This window comes from Perissodus microlepis, chromosome 17 (assembly GCF_051167445.1).
Source record: "Perissodus microlepis isolate ML-2025 ecotype Zambia chromosome 17, ASM5116744v1, whole genome shotgun sequence".
Lineage (NCBI taxonomy): Eukaryota > Metazoa > Chordata > Actinopteri > Cichliformes > Cichlidae > Perissodus > Perissodus microlepis.
The window spans coordinates 36,868,554-36,892,083 of NC_140477.1; the positions used below are offsets into that span (position 1 = coordinate 36,868,554).

General features: G+C 44.1%; 1 protein-coding gene and 1 long non-coding RNA gene across 2 annotated transcripts; one reads left to right on the forward strand and one right to left on the reverse strand.

The window, feature by feature from the left end:
* Positions 1-8,393: 8,393 nt before the first annotated feature.
* Positions 8,394-14,666, forward strand: LOC146370042 (neuroepithelial cell-transforming gene 1 protein-like). Its single transcript, XM_084910103.1, has 9 exons — positions 8,394-8,810; positions 11,034-11,141; positions 11,239-11,403; positions 11,608-11,670; positions 11,894-12,067; positions 12,167-12,424; positions 12,510-12,680; positions 12,825-13,011; positions 13,098-14,666. Exons 1-9 carry the CDS (start codon positions 8,718-8,720, stop codon positions 13,526-13,528), a joined length of 1,650 nt encoding a protein of 549 aa, XP_084766229.1. The 5' UTR covers positions 8,394-8,717; the 3' UTR covers positions 13,529-14,666.
* Positions 14,667-15,435: 769 nt separating this feature from the next.
* LOC146370043 (uncharacterized) lies at positions 15,436-22,863 on the reverse strand. The gene is made up of 3 exons (XR_014797341.1): positions 22,670-22,863; positions 22,503-22,583; positions 15,436-18,602 (listed from the first exon to the last, which is right to left on the reverse strand). It is a non-coding gene; the product is annotated as an uncharacterized LOC146370043 (long non-coding RNA).
* Positions 22,864-23,530: the final 667 nt, after the last annotated feature.

The window sequence follows — 23,530 nt, forward strand, 5'->3', positions numbered from 1 at the left end:
TCCTTCTAGCTCCCCGCTTCAGCAGGCCGCAGAGAACGGGGGTGAGAGAAGACTCCAAACCTCCCTCCACTCGCTCATTGTAGTGTTGATGCATGTGTGTTCTAAGGTGCATTTAAAACCCAGGAGGGCATGGAGCTACCTGCCAGAGAGCAGCAGGTAAGCGCATAGCCCCTCCTGCTAGCCCTCAATGTCTACGTGTATTTAAAATTGGGAGGTGGGCAACGACGCCAGGGGTGAGGTGTACACCCTGATGGTCTTTTGGAATCCGTGTAGCGTGCCCACCCCCAAGATCCTATATGTATGTGTAATGAGAGTGTGAGTAATGTGAATGTCTAAGTTGTGGGATAAAATTGAGGCAGAGGCAGCCAGAAGGGGACAGAGGGGGGGGTAGCCTGCTCTGCACCCTGGTGACACACCCCTACTCCAAGGCCCTGCATGTGTGGGTGGTTGTGGTGGAGCGGGAAGAGGGAGGCAGCTGGAGATGGGGAGGGAAGGAAGGGAGGGGCAAGTGACCCCTCCCTGGGGCCAGCTCCCCCGCTGACCCCAGTAGGCACCCCCATACTCCGCGACCCGCCAGGGAAAGGGGGCCCAGGCCCATCCAGACCGGGGCCCAGTGCAGCAGCGCCGCCCGGCCCCACAGAGCCTGGGACAGTCCACCCAACCCCACCACAGAGAAAACTGCACCCACCCCACCATCCACTCATCTTCCAGACTACATAAGACAATAGACGCCCAGGCTGAGATCTTCCTCCACCTCTCCTGTATCTCCCCCTCCTGCAGAGAGAGTTCCCGAAGAGAGGAAAGCTCCTGCAAGATGTGACAACCTCCCTCACCAGTTGAAGAGCCCCCCAGGTGGCTCGACGCACCAGCGGCACCCTGCGCCAGGGCCGGGCCCCCATGCACCCACCCGCCCACAACCCCGGCAACACACCAACCACGACCCAAGCCCCCGAGGCCCGGCCAGGGCCCCAACCCAGAGACGGAGCGCCCCCAGAACCTCACGCCCATCCCGGACCCACCCAGGGGCAGCCAGGCTACCAGGTCAGTAACCCACGTCCGTCAGCACAGACCCTCCCCTAGCCCCGCTGCACGCAGCCACGAGGAAACCATCACCTGAGAGCCAACAGAGCCCCTAATTGGACATGACCGCTACCCCGGGTTGAGCCCCCCAAGAAAGATGCCTCCGGGGAACCCCCCGACGCCCTAAGCCTGTCCCTACCCCCACACCAATCACAACAGTGAAGGCGGGACCAAACTATGACCCCCCACCCCCACTAGGTGATGGAGCTGATCAAAGGAGCCCAGAGCAATTGATCTGATGTGGTGGCAGAGGCTGTATCAAGACTAATGTAATCTAATAGATAATTTCTATATTGGTTAGAATTAAGATTATTTTTATTTTTCCAGTTCATGAGGACTGTTTTCTTGGCTATGCATAGGGCAGTGAAAACCATATGGGCTATATTCTTTTCTGAAGTGACATTATCTAAGCTGCCCAACAAACACACTAAAGGGGAAGTTGGAATGTTACATTTCAGACACTTCGATAAGTCTTCACATATCTCGCGCCAAAACTTCTGAACTGGTGGACAGAACCAAAGAGCGTGGATATAATTGTCCGGTGAATTGGTTTGGCAGTGTGAGCAGTTGTTGGTAGACGTAAAGCCCATCTTGAACATCCGATGACCTGTATAGTGCACTCTATGTAATATTTTGTATTGAATTAATTGAAGACTGGGATTTCTGATTAGATGAAAGATTTTTAAGCAAGTCTGAGACCAGAAGTTTTGGTCTAAGTTAACTGATAAATCCGCTTCCCATTTTGCAACAGGAAGTGATATTGATTCATCTGTTTTAGAAAACATTCTGTATATTTTGGAAAGTAATTTGGGGGTTTTAAGAGTAAGAAATTGAACCACACTTGGTGGTGTTTGTAGTTCAACTTGACCCGGTTTAAATTTCTTTTTTACTATGGATTTAATTTGTTGATATTCTAAAAATCTTTTCTTGTTGATCCCATATTGTGTAACTAGTCCGTGAAATGAAATAAATTCTGTTCGTTCTAGTATATGTTCTAAATATTTGATTCCTTTACCACTCCAATCTGAAAAGTTTATCATATTATTGTTTTGTAATATGTCAGGGTTGTTCCAGATAGGTGTACGTTTGCATGGGATTAATGAAGACTCCGTCAATTTTAGAAACTCCCACCATGCTGTCAGAGAAGAGCTGATGTTGACGCTTTTGAAGCATTCATGTCGTTGGATGTTTGAGCTGATAAATGGTAGATCTGAAATCTCTAGATTATTGCAAAGTGCTTGTTCTACATCTAGCCAAGGTTCATCTAAGAGGGTATGTTTTAGCCATCCTGAGATAAACTGAAGCCTGTTGGCTAAGAAGTAGTGCTGAAAGTTAGGTAGTTCTAATCCTCCTTTATCCTTGGTCTTTTGTAGTGTTTTTAAGCTTATACGTGGGGGTTTATTTTTCCAAAGGAATTTGGACATACATGAATCTAGAGATCTGAACCAATCTTGTGGCGGTTTAGTTGGGATCATTGAGAATAAATAATTTATTTTTGGTAAGACCATCATTTTTATAGCGGCAACCCTTCCCATGAGTGATATGGGTAGACATTTCCACCTAGCCAGATCACCTTCTACCTTCTTTAAAAGTGGGATATGGTTTAATTTAGTTAGATCTGCAAGCTTGGGAGAAACATTAATACCTAAATATTTTATATTTCCTGATTGCAGTGGTGTAGAAGAGGAATTATGGAGGGAGCAATTAATCGGTAGGACTGTAGATTTTGACCAGTTAATTGAGTAATCTGATATTCTTGCAAAAGAGTTTATCAATTCAATCACCCCAGAGATATTGGTTTGTGAATTTTGGAGAAAGAGTAACACATCATCCGCATAAAGGCTGATTTTATGTTCCACGTTCTTGCATTTTATGCCCTTAATTACTGAATTCTGTCTAATTGCTGCTGCTAGTGGTTCAATAAAAATTGCAAACAGTGAAGGGGAGAGTGGGCATCCCTGCCTGGTGCCCTTCAAGAGACAGAAGCTGGAGGATGTCTGGTCATTTGTTCTGACACAAGCTGTTGGGGAATTATATAATATTTTTAACCAGTTTATGAAAGAGGATCCAAAACCAAATTTGTGTAAAGTTGCAAATAGAAATTTCCAGTTAACTCTGTCAAATGCTTTTTCTGCGTCTAAAGAGAATATTGTAGTTTTTAGGTTTTTACTGTATGAGTAGTCTATCAAATTAAGTAATCTACGTGTATTTGTTGATGAGTGCCTACCTTTTATGAAACCAGTTTGGTCAGGATGAATTAAGAGGGGGGTTATTTTCTCCAGTCTCTTTGAGAGAGCTTTGCAGATTATTTTAAGGTCTACATTTATAAGGGATATTGGACGATAGCTTGAGGGATATACAGGGTCTTTGCCTGGTTTTAGCAGGAGATTAATGTTTGCAGAATTCATATTTGATGGAAGTCTGCCCTTTTCTTTGATTTCCAACAACGTTCTGTAGAAAACTGGTGCTAGAATCGACCAGAATTCTTTGTAGAATTCTACAGGAAAGCCGTCTGGACCTGGAGCCTTATTATTGGGCATACTTATCAGGGCTTCCTGGAGTTCACCTGATGTCAGTGGTGAATCCAGTGCCATTGCTTGAGTGTCTAATAATTTTGGAAGAGTTATGTTGTCCAAAAACTGATCAATTTCTTTTTTAGATGGGTTTATTTGTGGTGAATACAACGTTTTATAGAAATCCTTGAAAATGTTGTTTATTTGTATCGGTTCATATATTGTGTTCCCAGATGAATCTTGAACAGCACATATAGTTGTTTTTTCTTTATTTATTTTTAGCTGGTTTGCTAGAAATTGACCGGATTTATTACCATGTTCATAATTTTGTAAGCGTAGTCTTTGTCCTAAGAATTTTGTTTTTTTATCAATTATCTCATTTAATTCTAGTTTTGTTTTGCGTATTTTGTTCAATGTTTCCTGATCTTGGTGGGACGCGTAGGCTTCTTCTAGTGATTTGATGTTTTTTTCTAATTCCTGAATATTTTTGTTTTCTTTTTTCTTTTTATGTGATGAGAAAGAAATTATTTTACCTCTCATCACAGCTTTCCCTGCTTCCCATAGAACAGAAGCTGATGTTTCGGGAGTGTCATTATAGTCTAAATATGAAGTCCACTCTTTTTTAAAATATTTAATAAAGTCTTCATCTTTAAGTAGTGATATATTAAATCTCCAGTTTTTTCTTGGCGTAGTATTATTCTTGTGCATTAGTGTTAAAGATACAGGACCATGATCGCTGACAGCTATAGGGTGAATCTCAGTGTCTGAAATGTCGCTCAGCAGTGAGCTGCTGACCAAAAAATAATCCAGACGAGAGTAAGAGTGATGGACATGTGAGAAAAAAGTATATTCCTTACTGGTGGGGTGAAGGGAGCGCCATGCATCGCAAAGACCAAAGTCGCTCATATACTGTTTGATTATATTTGTGGACTGCCAATTACGCTGAGTTCCTGCTGTATTGAGCCTATCCATGTCTTCATTTAGTCCAAGGTTGAGGTCGCCTCCAAGAACAAGTGTGCCATCTAAGTGTTCAGAGAGTGCACTGAAAAAACCGTGAAAGAATGAGGGATCATCAACATTTGGACCATATACACTTGCAATACATAGCTTTTTATCAAGTATAGATAGTTTAATGATTAAGAATCTGCCCTCTGGATCTATAACTGTATCGAGTACTGTGAAATTAATGTTTTTATGTATTAAAATTGCTACTCCCCTTTGTCTAGAATTATAACAAGCTGAGAACACATTAGGAAACTCAGGTGTTTTAAGTTCATTCGAACTGGCATGTTTTTGATATCAGGCTATTAAATGAAGCCATGTGGGTCTAGATCTGGATGCCTGGCTAAGTTTACGGCGTTTCTTCGTCTCACTCCAAACGCTCTGACAGCAACAGGTGCTGGCTTTTCACTGTCTACAGCTTTTCTCTGATCAAAGCTGATGTACCCACTGTGACGTCCTGTGTTGGTTTTGAATTCTGTGTTTGAAAACCTTTAACTGTAGCCTGTGACCTACCTTTGTACAAACGACAGTGTGGCCCTCATTAGCTAAAGCTAGCAAGACTGTATAGGTGCAATGAACAAGACAGGATTAGGATTAGACTAACAAAATACTGAGTTTAATTTGACCAGAACTGAAAGGCAAACCTCTTGGATGGTCTGAACCATGCAGAAGGTCAAGTTATTGACTTTTAAAAAATGCTCCAGAGGTCTAGTCAACGAATCCAATTAGTGGAGGCGAGGATTAGAGGACAGAGAGCTGCCACTCTCGGCTGCAAGTTGCAGCACCAGTAACCTTTACTTTGAGAAGCATCCAGTTATAATGACAAAGGAAACGTCTCTTTATAATGTTTGACATGGGATTATATTGGCTTGCAGAACTGCATGGGGACAATTGCACGTAAAACATCTCATCATTTCTGCTTGGAGTCCACCTCGAGGACATGATTGGATAGTTACATCCAATATGTATCTATATGTATATATATATGTACAATATTGGCACAGTTATCCGCATTCACCCTCTAAGGATGAACTACTTTAGCCTGAGTGGACCCATGCAGACACGAAATCTCTAAAAGATGAGCAACAACAAATCACTTTCAACATCAATCAAAACATGTTTCAAGAAGTTTGAGCTGTCGGGGTTTAAAATAGAGTCCCAGCATTTTTGTGGCATCATTGAAAACAGGCAGCAAATTGTGTGATGACTTTACATAATTAATGTGTTGACTGTGTTAAAGGACTGGACAAAACGTCCTCTGTGTTTAACTAAAGCTTCAGCTGAAAAATAGGTCTGCACTGGAACTGTAAACACTCTTTCTTCAGTGAGTTATCTGCAGGTTTCTAAAACTATAAGGATACTTTACATAAAAACCCCAAAACTGTAGTTTAGTCAAGTCAAGTGGCTTTATTGTCATTCCGACCACGTGCAGTGGTACAGTGCACAGTGAAAGGAGACAGACCCTGGTGCTACTTGTGACAGACAATCTACACAGGACTGCATAAAGTGTGCAAAAACTGCAAAAAACAAAAACAAAGACAGCGCAACAGAAAAGCACTGAGCACTGGAATGGACAGAAGCATGTACGGTCATTTTCCATGTAGGGAATACATTTTAGGGGGATGTGTTCATGCCTCCATATTTGCCACAGAATCAGAAACACTCGCTTTCTATTCCATCAGCAGAGGGCAGCAGCACCTTCCCCCCGTTCTCTTCTTACTTTGAATCACTCAGCAGTATTTCTGTGCCTGGAGCTTCCTGCTTTATGCCTTTCTGAGAGCTGTAATTAGGCTCTATGTGCTCTGCACTCACAGCTGCTGATGTGAAGTACAGGTTGAGCTCAGCCTCTTGAGGCCTCGGGGTTGTCTGTCCCTGGCACGACATAGGTTAGACAAAGGTGAAAGTCTGCAGAGCGGTGCATTACACACGCTACTGCACAACTCAGTGGGCTGCGCTCAGACAGGTTTTGGGAGTCTTTTACGGGGTCTGGACCAGACGTTCAGCTGATTCAGCCGAGGTCTCCCCGTAAGAGTGAGTAACAGCAGGACTGCACAGTGTCTACCACAGGCACACAGACTACACACAGACAGGTTTTATTAGAGCCTGCGTGACTCTTCTGTCTGCATAGTTTTCTCTGCGCTTTGCCATATAAACTATATATGACAGTATAAACTCTCATTTTTAGCCTGAAGTTACTCGGTACATGATCATACTCCTCTTTGGTTGGAGGATCATCAGACTTCTGACTGCTACGTCAACAAACCCAAAGACCAAGTGTTAACATCTCGACACCCCCATCAGGAGCATGCATGAAGCTTGTGGCTGGTTTCACACCTCTGTGTTGACCCAGGCGGATGAACAGAGTCCATCTGGGCAGGAAAACACAGGCTTCACAAGGTTGTCCTTCAGCCGTGTTCGCCTGTCTGATAAAATGTCCGTTTTCGATGTGCACATATGCATGAAAAGAGCCACGTGTTTGGCTTCTGCTTAGTTCTTTTGTCCTTACTGAAACTGGCAGCATGTTGCCACCCCCTCCCTTAATTAGAGCAATCAACATATGAGCTGCAGCGGTCCCCTGCCCCCACCCCAGTGCTGCTCAATATCCCGGTTTCAGTTCAAACATCTGGCTGAGTGTGTCACAATGCTCCCTGCTGTTGATATGCAAATTGACCATCTCCTCAGTCCCAGTTCAGCTGATGAGACTGATAGGAAAACTTTCATGCCAGAAGCAGAAACCACTGCCCCCATAATAGTTTGTTGATTGAAATCCATTAATCAAACCAAATCAATTAGTTTCAGCTTTTGTGGCACTTGATGGAAAGCTGAGTACGACCAAGCGTACGACCTTTTAATGTTTTTAATGACTTAATTAAGACTTTAATTAAAACATTCCTGTGACATTGAAACTGTAACTAAAACAGTTTTTATACTCTTTGATTTAGTGACACAAACTAGCTACATGTGACACTTCTGAAAGCTAAATTTGATTCTTTTTAGGTTTTAATGTTTCCATTTATAATAATTAGCACTGAGAACTGTGTTGATTGTCATGGTTTCTATCAGTGAGGAGCAATGGTTGATATTTAAAATAACATGGATACCAATGTTTTGTTATCTGTTTACTGTCATCCTCTCTCTGTGCAGTAAAATAATAAATCTTTATCATAGTAAGTTACTGTTTTAGTCTTTCAGCCCTTCATCAAACTGTCTTCACGTGATAAGAGCCTCTGTCCTGTAGATGACTGAAGGTAAGGAGCTCAAGACTGATGGGATAACATGAAAAAATCAGCTTTTTTTCCTGCCTCTGGCCCTTATCCTGATGAATTTGGTAAAAAGAAACAATGCCTCAGAGTATCCATCAGTTATTCAGCTAATGTATGTGCAGAACAGTGTACTTAATGAGCCCTGCTGCACAGATCGTGTCTCTCTTGGACATATTTTCTACTATTCAGTTAACTTTGGATTTAAAAGTAAAATCAGAAATCTGAACTAAATGTAGAAGAATGTAACAAATGGTTTGTCACTAGGTACCTTTATGATTAAGTAATGCTATTATGGGATCTACAGATGTAGCAAATCGTTTATCAGTAAACATATTGATAAACTATACAGCTGTAACTACTTTCCAGAAATGTGTCTTTAATTCAACGAATTCAGGCTCCATTGACTGAATTACAGAAACTAGCCCGTAGTATGGACCTGCTGTGTGTCCACCACACTTAGCAGTAATGTTTGCCCATCATTTTTACATTTCATAGTAATATTTGGACTCGATAGAGCAGCAAAGCATGCGGGCAGCTATTTGTCTGCACTGAGTAGGAGCTGTTCAAAGGCTTTCTGTGTCCTCAGGTAGACCCGTCCCTCTGTGCCTCCTCAGGACTCCTCCCCTGCATATATAGTCCTCCCCTCCTGCTCTGCCTCAGACCAAAGTTTAGAGCTGTGTGAGGCAGAGTGAGGAGGGAGCCCCATGCCAGAAAAAGCCAAACAGGGGGAAGGTGTATCTGTTCCGTCTTTTTACGTGCTTATAACTCTTGATTTTCTGCCACCCTTTTTCTCTCTGGTGTGGATTACTTGAAGCCAACTCGTGAGGATTAAAAGGATACTGTGTTTCTACTGAAAGATATGGTGGCTTACGATGAAGTGGGTAGCTTGGTGCCTATCAAACGGACTCTGCAAGTGATAGACTGCCAGAACCAGGCCAACAAGGAGTCAGAGGTGAGATGGCTGAAACTTTACTCTGTAAATGTTTGACCAGAGCTGCTGGAAATGAAGTCATAATGTGGTGTTAGGTATCACACTGTGAGTCAATCAGCACCTAACCCTGGTTTTTATCTCACGTATGTACACAGTGTGTGTGTGAGTGTGTGTGTGTGTGTGTGTGTGTGTGTGTGTGTTTGACCTTTGTTCCAGGGCACTTGGGACAATGCTTAAGATACTGTCGAACCCTGAAAAGTTAATCATTGGACTACACTGCACCTTTTTAGTTGTGAACAGTAACGACCTCCCCCACGCACGGCTGTGTATTCCCCCTGCTCTCGTACGCACCCCAGCAGACCCCTCAGTCTCAGTGGGAAATGGGGAGCTCAGGTCCATAGTGAGCAGACAGAAGAGTACAGGAACAGTGAGACAGCAGGGGGTAGGGTCTCAGTAAACAACCAAGCATTCAAAGGGTAATGCGTTTTAAAATGAAAGCAGCAGATATCGTAGGAAACCCAGGTGCTGTCTGTGTATTTCCCTGTGGCTGTGTGGCTTCACTGACAGTAAATCTCTTTGCAAAAGACAAGTCTGCAAACACTTCACGAATTGAGTCCTTTCTTTCAGTAGAACCCTGTGTTTTCACTCTGTGCTGACTTTCTAAGTACCTCCGTCCTTTGATTTGTGCCTGTTCTTTTTTCCATCATTTTCTAAGCTGTAATCACAGGGACACATCTGGCACATATGAGGTTACATCAAAGAGGAAGCACAGGGAGGGAGCTGAGAAAAGTTTGAGGTTGAAAGTTGAAGGAGGCTGCATGTATATTATGTCTGGAGGGTTCGACTGACTGAGCCCAGATCTGAATGGTTTCCAGCCTGACTCGCTCTAATGCCACAGGACTGCCAGGAATAGCAGCTTTCCCTGTTTAACTGCTGATATACAAAGAGCAGGACGAGTGGCCTCTCATTATCCGCGTCCACAGCGCTTCATGGCCACTACGCTTTTCCACTATTTTCCCCCTGCACCCCAAAAACACACCAAAAACTACTTCTTACCACTTATTTGTCCACAGATATGAACTGGTCATCACTTAGCGGGAGCCGAGTCTGGTAACCACAGATAAGTTACAAAAAGAGGAAAGCAGTTGACATGTGGCCCCCGCCACTCGAGGGCTTGCTAAGTTCTGCGTGGAGAGTCTGACCGCACTCGACTGCACCGCAGCCACAGCAGACTGAGCTGTTCCACAGCTGCGTCCACAGAGACCGGAGCCTCAATGGCTGCACTGTTTCCCACATTTGCTGAGCCGGGACCAAATCTCATTTGCTGTGCGTCAGGGAAACACAAGCGATGTGTTTTATCTTCAGAGGGCAAAACTTCATTACTGTCATGTTAAGATGTTACACTGCAGAAGAAAATGCAAATCGTGTGGAATTATAATCATTACCCTGCTGCTCTTTGATTCCTGTTTCTCCCAGCCTCGGGGCGGGTGAGGAGTTGTGTGTGTTTGGGGGGGGTCACCTGCCCCAGGTGCAGTACTCTCTCACGCAAGGCTTGTTGAAGAGCGTGTTTCAACTCGCAGCCATAAATTCTGTGGTGTGCCCCATGCAGCACTGCACTGCGTAAACACTTTGCTGTATTCCTGACTGCTGCTCCTTTTTCTTGCTCGTAGCAGCGGCACGCTGCCACGCAGCTCCATCTGTAAATCAGGAATCATTTATCCCAGTTTGAGCGATGCAGCAGATCCACTCTGTACTTGAGTTTTCGCTCTTGTCAGAGCAGATAGCAGCAGATTAGAGACACTGAACAGCTGAGAAGCATGGTCTCGTGCATTCCTGGCATTCCTCCAGACCCCCTTCCCCTCCAGATCAGCAGTGAGAAGAGGGTCTTTGTGCTCAGTGGGCTGGCCTGGCTCAGGACTCTTCATATGATGGAGCCAACAGCTGCTGGAAGTGCTTCCTCCTCCTTAGTATCTCTGTCTGCCGCTCCGCCAGGCTGTCTGCCTGCGGCTTGACCTCGGCTCCAGCTGCTCGTCTTAAAGGAGGGACTAGAGTTCATAACCAGGATTTATGACCTGACTTGACGTGTTTTGTCACAAGGAAGTCTTTGCTGAGGTGTCACAGTTACTGATCGATTCGTTTTGATCTGCCTCTGTCGCACTTCAGACTTTCAGGGTTTTCAGACACGAGTTATGATAGAATAACTGCATGACTAACCTCCCCTTCTGTTTTTGCCTCCTTCTGCAGGAACCCAGCAACAAGCGTGTCCGTTCTCTCGGCAGGGTGACGTCGCTAGCCAACCTCATTTCTCCGGTAAAGAATGGGGCCGTCCGGCGCTTCGGCCAAACCATCCAGGTAAGCGCTCACGGCATCCAATAGAAACACAGCGCATTGGGGAGACAGGGACATCCCTTTCAACATGTCTGACATGTGCTGTTCTTTCTTTCTGAAGGCCTCTTTCCGGGGCGATGGCAAGTTGCCGGGCGTGCCCCAGAAGCCTTGCAGCAAGGCAGCGGCCCCCACACCACCTAAAAGGAGGAACAGCACCTTATGGTCCGAGACATTAGACATCCACCAGAAAGGAACTTTCTCCACCAAAGAGATCAAGCGGCAAGAGGTGAGTCCAGGAGTCCAGACAGGGATGAATTCTACATGCTTGCTAGACTAGTTCACATGTCTTTGTGTCAAATGGTTTAAATTGGACTAGAAGCCATTCAGCCATCTTGGCTAAGCTCACTATGGTTTAGGCTACGATGTAATGACAACCTGATTTACATGTTTACTAAAAAAACATCTGTCTGTGCCTCCTCCCATTCCTCAGGCCATATTTGAGCTGTTTCGTGGAGAACAGGATCTGATTGAGGACCTGCAGCTTGCGCGCAAGGTTTGTACTTTTAAAAGCTCTGAGGCAGCGGGAGTACATATAAAGCAAACAGATTAAATCAGTCTGGCAGGCTTTGAATGCAGCGCAGTCAGGAGCTATAAAAAGACAGGGATTGTTCCTCTGTCTTTTTTTTTGTACCCCTAAAGCTGTTGACCAAGATATTTTTAGTAGCCGCTCCCAAAGCTCTGCCCAGATATTACTGATCACTTTGCTCCATCCACAGGCGTACCACGACCCGATGCTGAAGCTGTCCATCATGTCGGAGGAGGAGCTTACTCACATTTTCGGCAACTTGGATGCCTACATCCCACTGCACGAGGACCTTCTGGCGCAGCTCTCCAAAGCCACGGAGCCAGACGGGACTGTGGGCCAGATTGGGCAAATTGTTATTAGCTGGGTAAGTGTCTTTGACTTTTTGAGCCATCAAAAGCTTTTACGCTAGTAAAACCGTATTTTGAATTAGCAGTTAGATAAAGAGTCCCTCCTTCCTTTGCAGCTGCCCAGGCTCAATGCCTACAAAGACTACTGCAGTAACCAGCTGGCAGCCAAGGCGCTGCTGGACCAGAAGAAGCAAGACCCACGTGTGCAGGACTTCCTGCAGCGGTGCCTCGAGTCACCTTTTAGTCGGAAACTGGACCTGTGGAGCTTCCTGGACATTCCCAGATCCCGCCTGGTCAAGTACCCTCTACTGCTCAAGGAAATCCTGAGACACACTCCAGCAGAACACCCCGATGCTGCCAGCCTGCAGGAAGCTGTAAGTCCAGGAGACAAACTGGTTCAACACACTGATTCATCATAGTGCCTCTCCCATGTAATAATTAGGCTGCTTGTGTGTTCAGATCACTGTCATCCAGGGAGTTTTGTCTGACATCAACATGAAGAAGGGGGAGTCCGAGTGCCAGTACTACATCGACAAGCTGGAGTATCTGGACGACAGGCAGAGGGACGCTCGCATCGAACGGTGCAAGAGTCTTCTGTGTCACGGGGAGCTGCGCAACAAGAGCGGCACGGTGAGCACAGCGCACACTTCCAAGTCGTCCTTCAGTGCTTCTCTTTACATGTTAACACGAGGCTGCCGTCCCACATGAGGCGGGCTATGTGCTCAGATGATGCTCTGGTTTGAAAGTTTCTGTTTTTCCTGGAAATTCTTTCAGAAGCTGCACGTGTTCCTGTTCACCGACCTGCTGATCCTGACCCGCCCCGTCACCAGGAACGAGCGCCAGTGCTTCCAGGTGTACCGGCAGCCAATTGCAGTGCAGGATCTGGTGCTGGAGGACCTGCAAGATGGCGATGTCAGAATGGGCGGCTCTTTCAGAGGAGCCTTCAGCAATGCAGACAAAGGTAAGGCTCGTCCCAGAAAGTGTCCGCTAGTAGCCTGAGCAGCACTTTGTCCCTGTTCCTAATGACGCTCTCTGCTTTCTCTGCAGCCAAGAACATTTTCCGGGTACGTTCCCAAGACCCGAGCCAGGCACAGTCACACACTCTGCAGGTCAACGACGTCTTCCACAAGCAGCAGTGGCTCAACTGCCTCCGTAGTGCCATTGCCGTCCACCAGCCTCTGAGCGAGCCCTCCAGCCCCAGCCCGCCTACAGGCAGCGTCCGTTCCAAGCGCCGCCCTTCCTCCGTTTCTGCCATCATCCACATGGAGGAAGCAGACGAGAACTACCCGCAGCCAGGCTCTCAGTCGGCCCCCGCCTCACTGTGCAACAGCCCCACCACGGCGTCTCCTTCGCCTCGCTCCCCGTCGTCGCCCACGACGTCCGTGTCATCGACGTCATCCTCACCCACGACACATAAAACCAAAAAGGACAAGAAGGCTCTGTGTTCTTTAGGGAAGAGAAAAGAGACGATGGTGTGAGGTGGAGCGTTGGTAGAGAACGTGGATGGACCTCTTTGTTTTTCCTGTACATAAAACAGCACAGAGAAGCTTGGGACTTGTATTTATGAGTGTCTGCGTGTTATTACAGCAGTGTTCTGTTACTGTCCTCCTTGGCAGCTATTTACCTTACTCCTCCATCCAAGTGCATCCCATAGAGACACAGTATTCTGGAGGGGGGTGTACGTGGTTCAGCTCTAAAAGGGAAGCATGACAAGAAGTAAACCCACGGTTCACACTCGGTGTGGCCAGTTTGCTGAGTTCTTGAAGAAAGAGTTGGTGCATCAGATCCTGTTTACTATAAAGTTCATATTTAAACATTCTTTTAGACCTTTCTTTGGGGGATAATACACTTTATATTTTCAAATCTATCCTAGTATTGTTTTAGGTACTGTAAAGCAGCAGAGTTTTAGCTGTTAGGGCAGGTTTTTGAACATTTGCCAATGTCAAGGTGAAAGACAAAAAGCCAACCCCCAAAAAGGTGAGGTGTACCACACAAACAGATTTCTGTCATAGTTGGGTTTTTAGACTGAGCAGAAGATGTCTTATTTTTATACATTCCTTAAATAACAGATGCTAGAAGCCAGACATTATTTTATTTTATTTACTACAGAGGCATTAATTTAATTCCAGAACAGATGAGATGTCAGCAAAAAACCGTGATGAAATCATATCGCAGACGAGATGATGAGTTTTGTTTAAGACAAAATTTTGAACTGAGCCACGTTGGTTTCTTAAAAAGCTGATGCCTGAGAATGAGGCGGATCACTTTTCAGTGTAGGATCTTGCATGGAGCTTTAGTTGTGGACGCCGCTTGCACCTGAAGAGGCGGCATGATGTATGCGACTGTCCCGAGGGACGGGACTGAGCGACGATGAAAGTTGTTGAAGGCAGAAGAGAACGAAGACGAGAATGTTTAGGAAGTGAAACGGTCAGTGTGACATGTGTAACTCCCATCATTTGCTCAGGTGGATGGGGAATGTTACTCATGGATGGAAAGAAATGAAAGGAAACTGTACGTAGGGGAAGGCAGATGAGGAAGGATTGGGAAAGTGACTACAGGATTTGGTTGGTTGTTGAGATGAAAACGAGTGGAACGGCAATTTGATGTAATTAAAAGAACAATAAAGATCTGTGTAAGATTTGCAATTGAACCTTTGACTCCATGTCTTTATTTTTCACTTTGTTTCAAACATGAACTCGTAGCTGGAGCTTTTAGGAAAAGCACTTATTCGCCTTCCTGCCAAGCTAGATAAGACGATAGAGCGCTTGGATCTGCTGCTAAATATAAAACTATTGGCTGCAACTCATTAGCTTCAGTTGCCAAAAATGGGAAAGGGTAACTGTCCAAGTCTCAAGCACCAAACACACAGGCTGCTGAAGACACTGGGCTTTATTTCAAGACAAAGAAAAACTAAAGCTAAAGCACAACTGTCAAAACTCTGGACAGTTTTCAAAATAAAATAACTTCCTTTGTAGCAAAACTGACTGGAGGCTAGTTTTAAACTAAGCTTTCAAAATAAACAGGTACAAGTGGCTGCTAGTTTTCAAGTTGAGCAAAGACAACAAGCAGCTGGATTTCATACCAAACTAACTACATGTCTTTGAATCAGGCAAAGCTAAACTGCGTTCTAGTTTTCAGAATAAGCCAACAGGCCGCTACATTTCCAGACTTAAATAAATACATCGGCTCTGCCGTAGTGTCTGCTAGTTTTAATAGCGAGCCAACCAGCTATGGTTTGAAGTTCATTTCTAATGGTCAGGATACGTGTGTAGACCAGGGGTTGTAACCTACAACATGAAAAGAGCCAGTTTAGCCCCACCCCCACACACAGGTGACAGGTGAGACAGATGACCATCTCATCGGGACAGGATGAATTAATACATATAGTAAAGTATATTTTGCATATATATACTTATTATATATAGTATCTGTACTAACAGGGTTAGGGTTAACTTGTGATCCACGTGCAGCAGCGCCCATGAGGCTCACAAACCTAAATGCATGTAGGCTGCAAGTATGCAATGCATACTTTATTAACCCCCGCAGGGAAATTAGCCCTCTGCATTTAACCCATTCACTCAGTGAAGCAGTGGGCAGCCACCAATCCGTGGAGCAGTGTGTAGGGACGGTACCTTGCTCAGGGGTATCTCAGGGTAACCATTTAGTGGATTCTAACCCCCGACCTTCCGATCATGTGGCGATCACTCTACCTACTGAGCTATCCCTGCCCCACACAGGCACACATTTGTATTGTATTTCTATTATATTTTATTCATTTGCATTTTTTTTTTTTTTTTTAATCATAATTAAAGATAGCATGCATGTCATCAGTGGAATGGGCGTTATGACTCAAGATTGTGAATCCAGGTTTGCCAAAAGGACACGAAGGAGATTTTATGACCATGTTTAGCTCTCGACTGTTTGTTCCATGCAGGTGCCAGGACAAACATCTCCAGTGAAGACATTTTTCAGCCTGCTTCCCAAACTGCAGCGTGCTAGCTTATCCTAGCTGGTGATTTGTTGAGTCTTTATCAGGAAAAGCACTTGTCGTTGTCAGGTCTCTGATTCTCATTTGGAAAGCATAACAAAAGGTCCCCAACGGCCTTTTTAAGAAAATGATTTAAATATTTAAGACTTGCTTCATTTGTGATAATAAACGATGGTTATATTGATAACTACAGAGAAAATGAAAAGAGATGTCTTCATTTTAGACATCACTGTGAACTGTTTAACTCTGAGACGAGAGTTTTTTCTTCCTTTAATTTGTCCACTTGGCAGACGGCGGTGCTTGCAATTTTATTGAGTAATGGTCTTACGTCTGCTCCTCAGAGCATTCTCCAAACATTTGCTCATGCTCTCCACAGTCATTTTACTAGAATAACAGTTGATCAGCATTATAGCAAATATCTCGGATGCTGTTAGGCTGAAAAGGGTGGCTGGAGCTCAGGAGGTAGAGCAGGGCATCTGCTGATCGGAAGGTTGGTGGTTCAATCCCTGGCTGCCTCTAGTCTGCAGGCCAAATATCCTAGGGCAAGGTATTAACCCAAAGTTGCATCTATCAGAATGTGAATGGTAGTTAGTTGGCACTCAACAGAAGACAGTGAACGTGTTGTGTTGCTTTTAACTTTTTCTCACCTGTTCCTTATAGACGTCTCCATGATCTGCATCCATCTGATCCTATTGCTGCAATTCTCTTCTGTCACACCAACTTTCTGCATGTCTCCTTCACTACATCCATGAACTTCCTCTCAAGTCCTCCTGTCCTTTCCTGCCTCGGAGCTCTCACCCAGAGCCCGTCGCAGCAGACAGCTGCAGAACGTTTGTTCCTGTTAAAAGGAGTTTTTCTTTCCCACTGTTACCAAGAGTATTATACATACATTACAGTATTATACATACTGCCTATGGTAAGTATGTATAATATAAATGGATTTGGTCCTAGGACAGAACCCTGTGGAACTCCATGATCAGTGTTGTGTAAAGAAGACCCACTGTATGTCCTCTGCACATGTCCAAACCCTCTGTAACAGCACTCAACCTCAGCTGCCCCTCACACAGACTAGACTCTCCAACTCTCCACCTTCAGCTCAGCTTACTTCCACACAGGGCCACAGAAGATTAGATATTGAAAATAAATATTGAAATTTGTTTTATGATTTCAATCATTAATGTGAGACAAATATTCAAAAAACTAATAAATCAGGAAGGCAGTGAACACTTTTTCATGGCACCTCAGTTGGTTTTAAATATCACGTTTGTTCTGGTAACCAAGTCGTAAAATGTCGTCTCCTCTATTCATAAACCTGGTCAGCAGATATAAGAAACGCCTCTCCTCAGTGTTTTTGTGTAATCGTCGTTGTGGTATTGTCAGTAAAGGTTGAAAAGGCAAACACAACAATCAACAAAATAATATCTATGCTGCTATGATTATACTGTAAAGTCCAGCCCACCGGCCAGGCCGGGCACCAGGATGAAATGACTCAGGTACAGGTACAATGCAGAGGAGGGTTACAGCAAACACTTCCTTATGGTCTTTCATGTGTTCACGTGTCAGGCCATGACCATTGGCAAAGCCTTCTCTTGTCCCCTCCACCATGTATGTCACTGGGAGCAAAGCTAACGAGAGGGAAAATAAAACTGGTCTGCCTGGAGTAATGTGATGCCTGGACGGGTTTTCATTAGCAACGAACATGATTGGAAACGCAGACAGGAAGACTGAAAACTGGACCTGAACGATGAGAAAAACTCCAGTAGATGTCTAGAACAGAAATGTTAATGACAATTATTATGTTAAACCTCGTCTTTGGCTCCACAACCCATCTTTACCATACTGAGCAGTGGCTGTATTGTTGCACGTTAGACCACCACGTCTGCAGTTTAATTTATAGACCTACTGAAACAGATTCAACCTCACTGTAAAAACCAATCTACCCACAGGTCCAGGAGTTGAATGAGCCCATAACCACCCCTGCCTAATATACGGTTAGATCTTCACATGCTGCAAAAACATGTCCAACCTACCGATGCATGGTCTGTAGGGGACATCTGAGGCTAGTGTGCGGTATCTGGCACACAATGGCAGCAGATCCTTTGCTCCTATAAGTTGGACTGTGAATTAGGCTGTCCCCCAGCATCCTGTTAGCAGTTTATGGTTTGTCCCTCCACAGACTGCTGCTGGTCACAGCTCTCTATAACCTCGCTCCTTTGGAGACACGCCCAGTGCTCATCAGAGTTACTAAGTCTTTATTCCATTCAATTCAAAACTTTATTGTCCCACAAGGAGAAGTTAGTTTAGCAGCGAGGGCAACAAGGAGACGGGCTGCAGTAGGGATAAAAGGAGAAACCCGGAGTCTTTTGGTCCTCCTCACAGGTAAAACGATGGCCACAGGGCAATAAGTCAGACTCACTGTGAAGTCGATGGTTGAAACAATTAACATAAAGGAGCCTTCCTCAGCACATGCTTGATGGCCAAAAGCCCGTCTTGCCAACACCCTGAGAGTTTGCTGGCTGTTAAGTCCCAACCGGTTCTTGTTCTTCAGAGTCGTGTTCCCAAACCTGCAGATAACAGATTCAATAAAATGTCTGTAACATTTCAGAGACATTAAAAGATCCCATTCTCCTTAACAAGAACAGTCTTTGCTGATCGTTTTGGTAGTTTCATCAAGAACAACCCCCGTACCTGTAACTGTCCACCTGATAGCAGGTGATGAGCTGTAAGACTTCCTAAAATCAATGATCATGTCCTTTGTTTTTGACACATTAGGTCTCCCAGCATCCAACAACATGCAAACTACAAGAACGGACTGCTGATGTAAACCAGTCTGCGCGTGTGTCCAGAGTTACACACACTGACTTTGCCTTTATGATTTAATACACCACACACTTACTGCTATAAGATGACTGCTGTTGGTTACACCTTGACAGGTCGAGCCTGAGCATCAGACCAGTGCACACTGGCTGCTATGAGCCTGTGTTTCAGCACATACAGTCACAGTGCTGTGTCTGCTGTTTATTCATGGTGGTTAACAAACATCACATGAACTATCTGCCTGTAACTCTAAGAGTAGAACAACAACAACACTCAAGAGTTTGTTCTTTGACTGTGGTTCAAAGTCCATAAACAAAGATTATATATGAGACCACTTGAAAACTCACCAAACAGTTGAATGAACATGGACTGCTTTGTTCATCCCTATTAAATCAACCCTGGTGTGATTAAGGCAACTTTCCATCCAAATAAATGCAAACCATGGTTGTTAACTGATGTTTGGAGGCGTCTGCTTAACCACAGTGTTGATTACGTAGCTGATGTTGACTTTAAAATGTAACACTTTATTAATTCAGCTGCTACTGTTGTGCAGCAGCGCTCGTTATCCAGTAGCAAAATATTAGAGCCAGGCACAAGCTCGTCAGGTTCCTTTCTGTACTACACCACAAGTGTCTCTCTCACCACTTCATCTGTGCTATAGAAAGACCTTTGGGCTGATTATTGATGGATGCAGACAGCTGAACCTCCTGTCAGTGAGTCGTCAGCACTCATCTCCTTCCTCCAAACACTCCCCAAACACACCCTGAAAGTCTGCACTGCATTCGGCTTCATAATTAGAGCTGCCCTGTGGCCTTAGCCAGGCAAAGCGGTTTAGATAAACTGGAAGGAAGAAGGAACTTCCCTTTATTGCTCTAATTCAAACACAAGCAACAGATGTGACAATGAGCTGGAATGACAAACATTTGTGTGGCGCCGGGTGAAACAATAACAGTAAATTAGTGGATTTAATTAATCCTGTATCCTGCAAACACAGTACACGCTCTTATATAGGAAATGTTCTTATCTAATGCAATCACAGCATGTTTAAATGTTGGAGGTCTGAGTTATTATAGGTGGTAACCCTAACTATGTTTTAGGAGAGGTGGGGAAAAGTGTTTGATATTTCTCAGAGTAATTGTTTCTGTGTTCTTTGCTCTTTCGTGGTGCCCACGTCTTTGATAACCATGATGTAAAATTCCATACTCCAAGTCCTCCACAGCGTAAATAGATGTGGCTTTCTGTCTTGTCAGTCATACCAGCTTCAATAAGGTGAAAGGTCAAGCTTGTTTTGGAGGCCTCAGGTGACCTACAGAACAGTTGTTGCAACTTTAAGGTGGACCTGTTCTGGTCATTCCAGCTGTTTAATGTTTGGGTATTTTATTTCCATTCCCTTTAGGTCAGGGGTGTCCAATCCCAGTCCTCGAGAGCTACCGTCCTGCAGGTTTTAGATGCATCCTTGTTTTGACACACCTGAATCAAATGAATGGCTTGTTATCAGGCCTTTGCCAAACTTGATGGCATGCTGAAGAGGTAATCAAACCATTAGGGATGCATCTAAAAACTGCAGGACAGTAGCTCTCGAGGACTAGGATTGCGCACCCCTGCTTTAGGTCAACTTTCTTCTAACCAGAAGGTTTGGCATCCTTCCAGTGTATTTGTCTCCTGTGGATACAGAATTAAAACAAACATTGTGACACAATAAACGTAGGCAGTATAAAGTTTTATGTGTCTTTACTTGTTTTCCTTTAGCAGCAAACTGCAGATAAGGACAAAATAACTATTTATACCAACAAGACATGAGACGGTATATAAAAGTTATCACAGCAAAAACAGAAAACGACTGTAGTGTTGCAGAACAAGAAAAATCATTATGTTATGAATCATTTTGACCCATTTTTGTGAATTCATTTAGTTTCTGTGTTTAAATTTCACAGCACTTTGTAAATAGCTTACTTTTGAAAAACTACATTTCCGTGGGGGCCAATAATTCCGTCCTCATCTGTGCAGCTTCACCCTCACAGCATGTCTGTATCCTGTCTTCCTTCTCTCACCCCAACCAAACACAGCAGATGGCCCCGCCCCTCCCTGAGCCTGGTTCTGCTGGAGGTTTCTTCCTGTTAAAAGGGAGTTTTTCCTTCCCACTGTCACCAAAGTGCTTGCTCACAGGGGGTCATATGATTGTTGGGTTTTTCTCTGCATGTATTATTGTAGGGTCGACCTTACAATATAAAGCTCCTTGAGGCGACTGTTGTTGTGATTTGGTTCCATATAAATAAAATTGAATTGAAATGCATCTGTAGCTGTTATGCTAATTCTGGCACATTTATATTTATTCAACAACTGAGCAAAAACACCAAGTTGTGTTGTTGCTAAATGTAACCAACTTTAAGGTATAAAGGTGAATTACAGCACAATAATTACTTGGGCTCGTAATAAGACCCTGGCCAGAATCAGAAGACACCAAATTCGTATGGAGCCAAAGTATTGAGCAGCAATAATGACCTGGACACAATGTTAACTTTTGAGTAGCCACTCTTGTATTGTTACAAGGTATAACAGGTATTTGTCCAATTAGTACAGATAAAGTATAAAATAAAATAAATAGTGTGCACACTCAAACAAAATAAAAGTATTCGTTGGGGCCCTTTAAGAATTTAGAGTTAAGCTGGCGATAGCCAACTTCAAAAGTCCTTGTGAGTGTAACTGGAATGTATGAGTGTGTGGTGTGTATCTTCTTTGGGGTAGATCGTCCTCAAAGTGGTTGGCTCGCCATCTATCACAACTGGAATATCGTCCTGGTCCTTGGACTTTTCTGTCCTCTCCAAAAAAACCTGACCTATAATCCAGGTCATAAAATGTACATTCTAATCCAGCGGTTCCCAACCCCCGGGCCTCGGACCGGTACCGGTCCGTGAGTCGTTTGGTACCGGGCCGCGAGAGTTGAGGCTCAGGTGTGAAATGTATAGTTTTCAGGGTTTTTATCGGTTTTCAGCGTTATTTTGTTATCGTTTTTATCATTTACTCGGTCTTCCTGGGTCTTTTCACGTGTGTTATGAATAAATTTTCTTTTTTTCGGTACCGGTACTAGTTTTATTTTGTTGTATTTATCCGGGACACCTTAAAGGCCGGTCCGTGAAAATATTGTCGGGCATAAACCGGTCCGTGGCGCAAAAAAGGTTGGAGACCACTGTTCTAATCAGTCTGTTTCAGATGCACTGTTTAAGGTTAAAATACAAAATCAAAATGTTGCATCAACCTCATATTCATTGCATTAACATCTTAAATCTTATCAAATCTCACAGTTCTGTTGTACAACATTCAATTTTCAAGTATATCAAATATGAGAACTAAACATCTAAGTTGCTTAAATATTTCTCTATTCATGTAAACATTAATTAAACAATACTTATGGTAAGTAACCATTCAAAATACAATACACCATAACAAATTCAGAACTATGTGCAAATAAGCAACAAAATATACATGTGAGTTCAGTTCAGAGGCATTAAAGCAGTGTGCTTAATTTCTCCACACTATAGGCCTATTCGTGAGAGAGAAATGCACTAAAAATTACCCTCTAGACTACTTTAAACTCACAGTGAACTGACAAAAAATAGCTTTAGAGCGGCTAAGAACATGTTGCTCACCATTGCTCTGTTTCACAAAAGCCCAACACACACCGGTGTCGGAATTGCAGCAGCTCTCCGGATGAAAGGTGAGTGGTTAGCCTGTGAGACACCGAGCTAGCATTAGCGTGATCACGACGGTAAGACTCTACAAGTTTTTTTTTTCTTCGGAATAACACTTGTCTTACCGACGTTGCTTCTCTCCTTCATCCAGCCACTCGACTCCGGACTTCCAGCAGGTAAGTATGCTGGCTTTCTTTCCTCTTAATTCTGAGTTTTTCCCTCTCTTTTGTCCGTGGATTTCTCGGTTTGAGTAGCAGATGCCTCCACTCCTCTTGCTGAGGTGAGAAAAACCCGGGAGCTCCATGCACCTTCACCTCACTTCCTGGCTGACAGGGTCAATGCGGCCTGGGTAGGCTCTGATTGGTTGCTGAGCTAGGTGCCCTCACGTGGGGTGAGCTGAGAGGTGCATTCAATGGTCATAGGAAATACGACGCTTGTTGATGTGGACAGTTAAAATAAAGAGAGTAAATATGATTTTTTCATCTGGGCTACATAAACATTATGAAAATTAGAGGTTAGTTATAAAAATAGTTATAATCATACAGTGTCATGCCTCAATCAGCCAGAACACAATAGAAAAGTTCCTGGTTTGGTCAAGTACTGAGGATAAGGCAGAAACATGAGTGTTGCCATCTTGTTGTGGAACAGCATGGAAAGGTTATTTAGGGAATAACAGCTGGGATGAAGGCCAGTGTAAACTTCCATAAAACTGCTGGTGCTGCCATTGGAGGAAATTGTTGACAAACATGCAACAACTGCTTTGAAAAAACACATCTAGTAAAAACAAAGGAGAGCGATGTGAGAAAGACTTAAGGCCAACAAGCTGCAGCAAGTTTCATAGGGCACCAAAGGGCACTGCAGCTTGTTCAAGGGCCTCAGTGAGTGCTGGTGGACCATGTGGGCGAGGAATTCCTTTTCTCATGCATGGTAAAAAGGCCACGCAAAAAGATCATATAACAGAGAGACTGTCTGTGGGATTAACATGC

Excerpts from the sequence above, each read along its gene's own strand:
- LOC146370042 (XM_084910103.1), top strand. The coding sequence starts at position 8,718 with ATGGTGGCTTACGATGAAGTGGGTAGCTTGGTGCCTATCAAACGGACT. Across the intron at positions 12,068-12,166 it reads GGCAAATTGTTATTAGCTGG|CTGCCCAGGCTCAATGCCTA; the intron begins GTAAGTGTCTTT and ends CTTCCTTTGCAG. Across the intron at positions 12,425-12,509 it reads CTGCCAGCCTGCAGGAAGCT|ATCACTGTCATCCAGGGAGT; the intron begins GTAAGTCCAGGA and ends TTGTGTGTTCAG.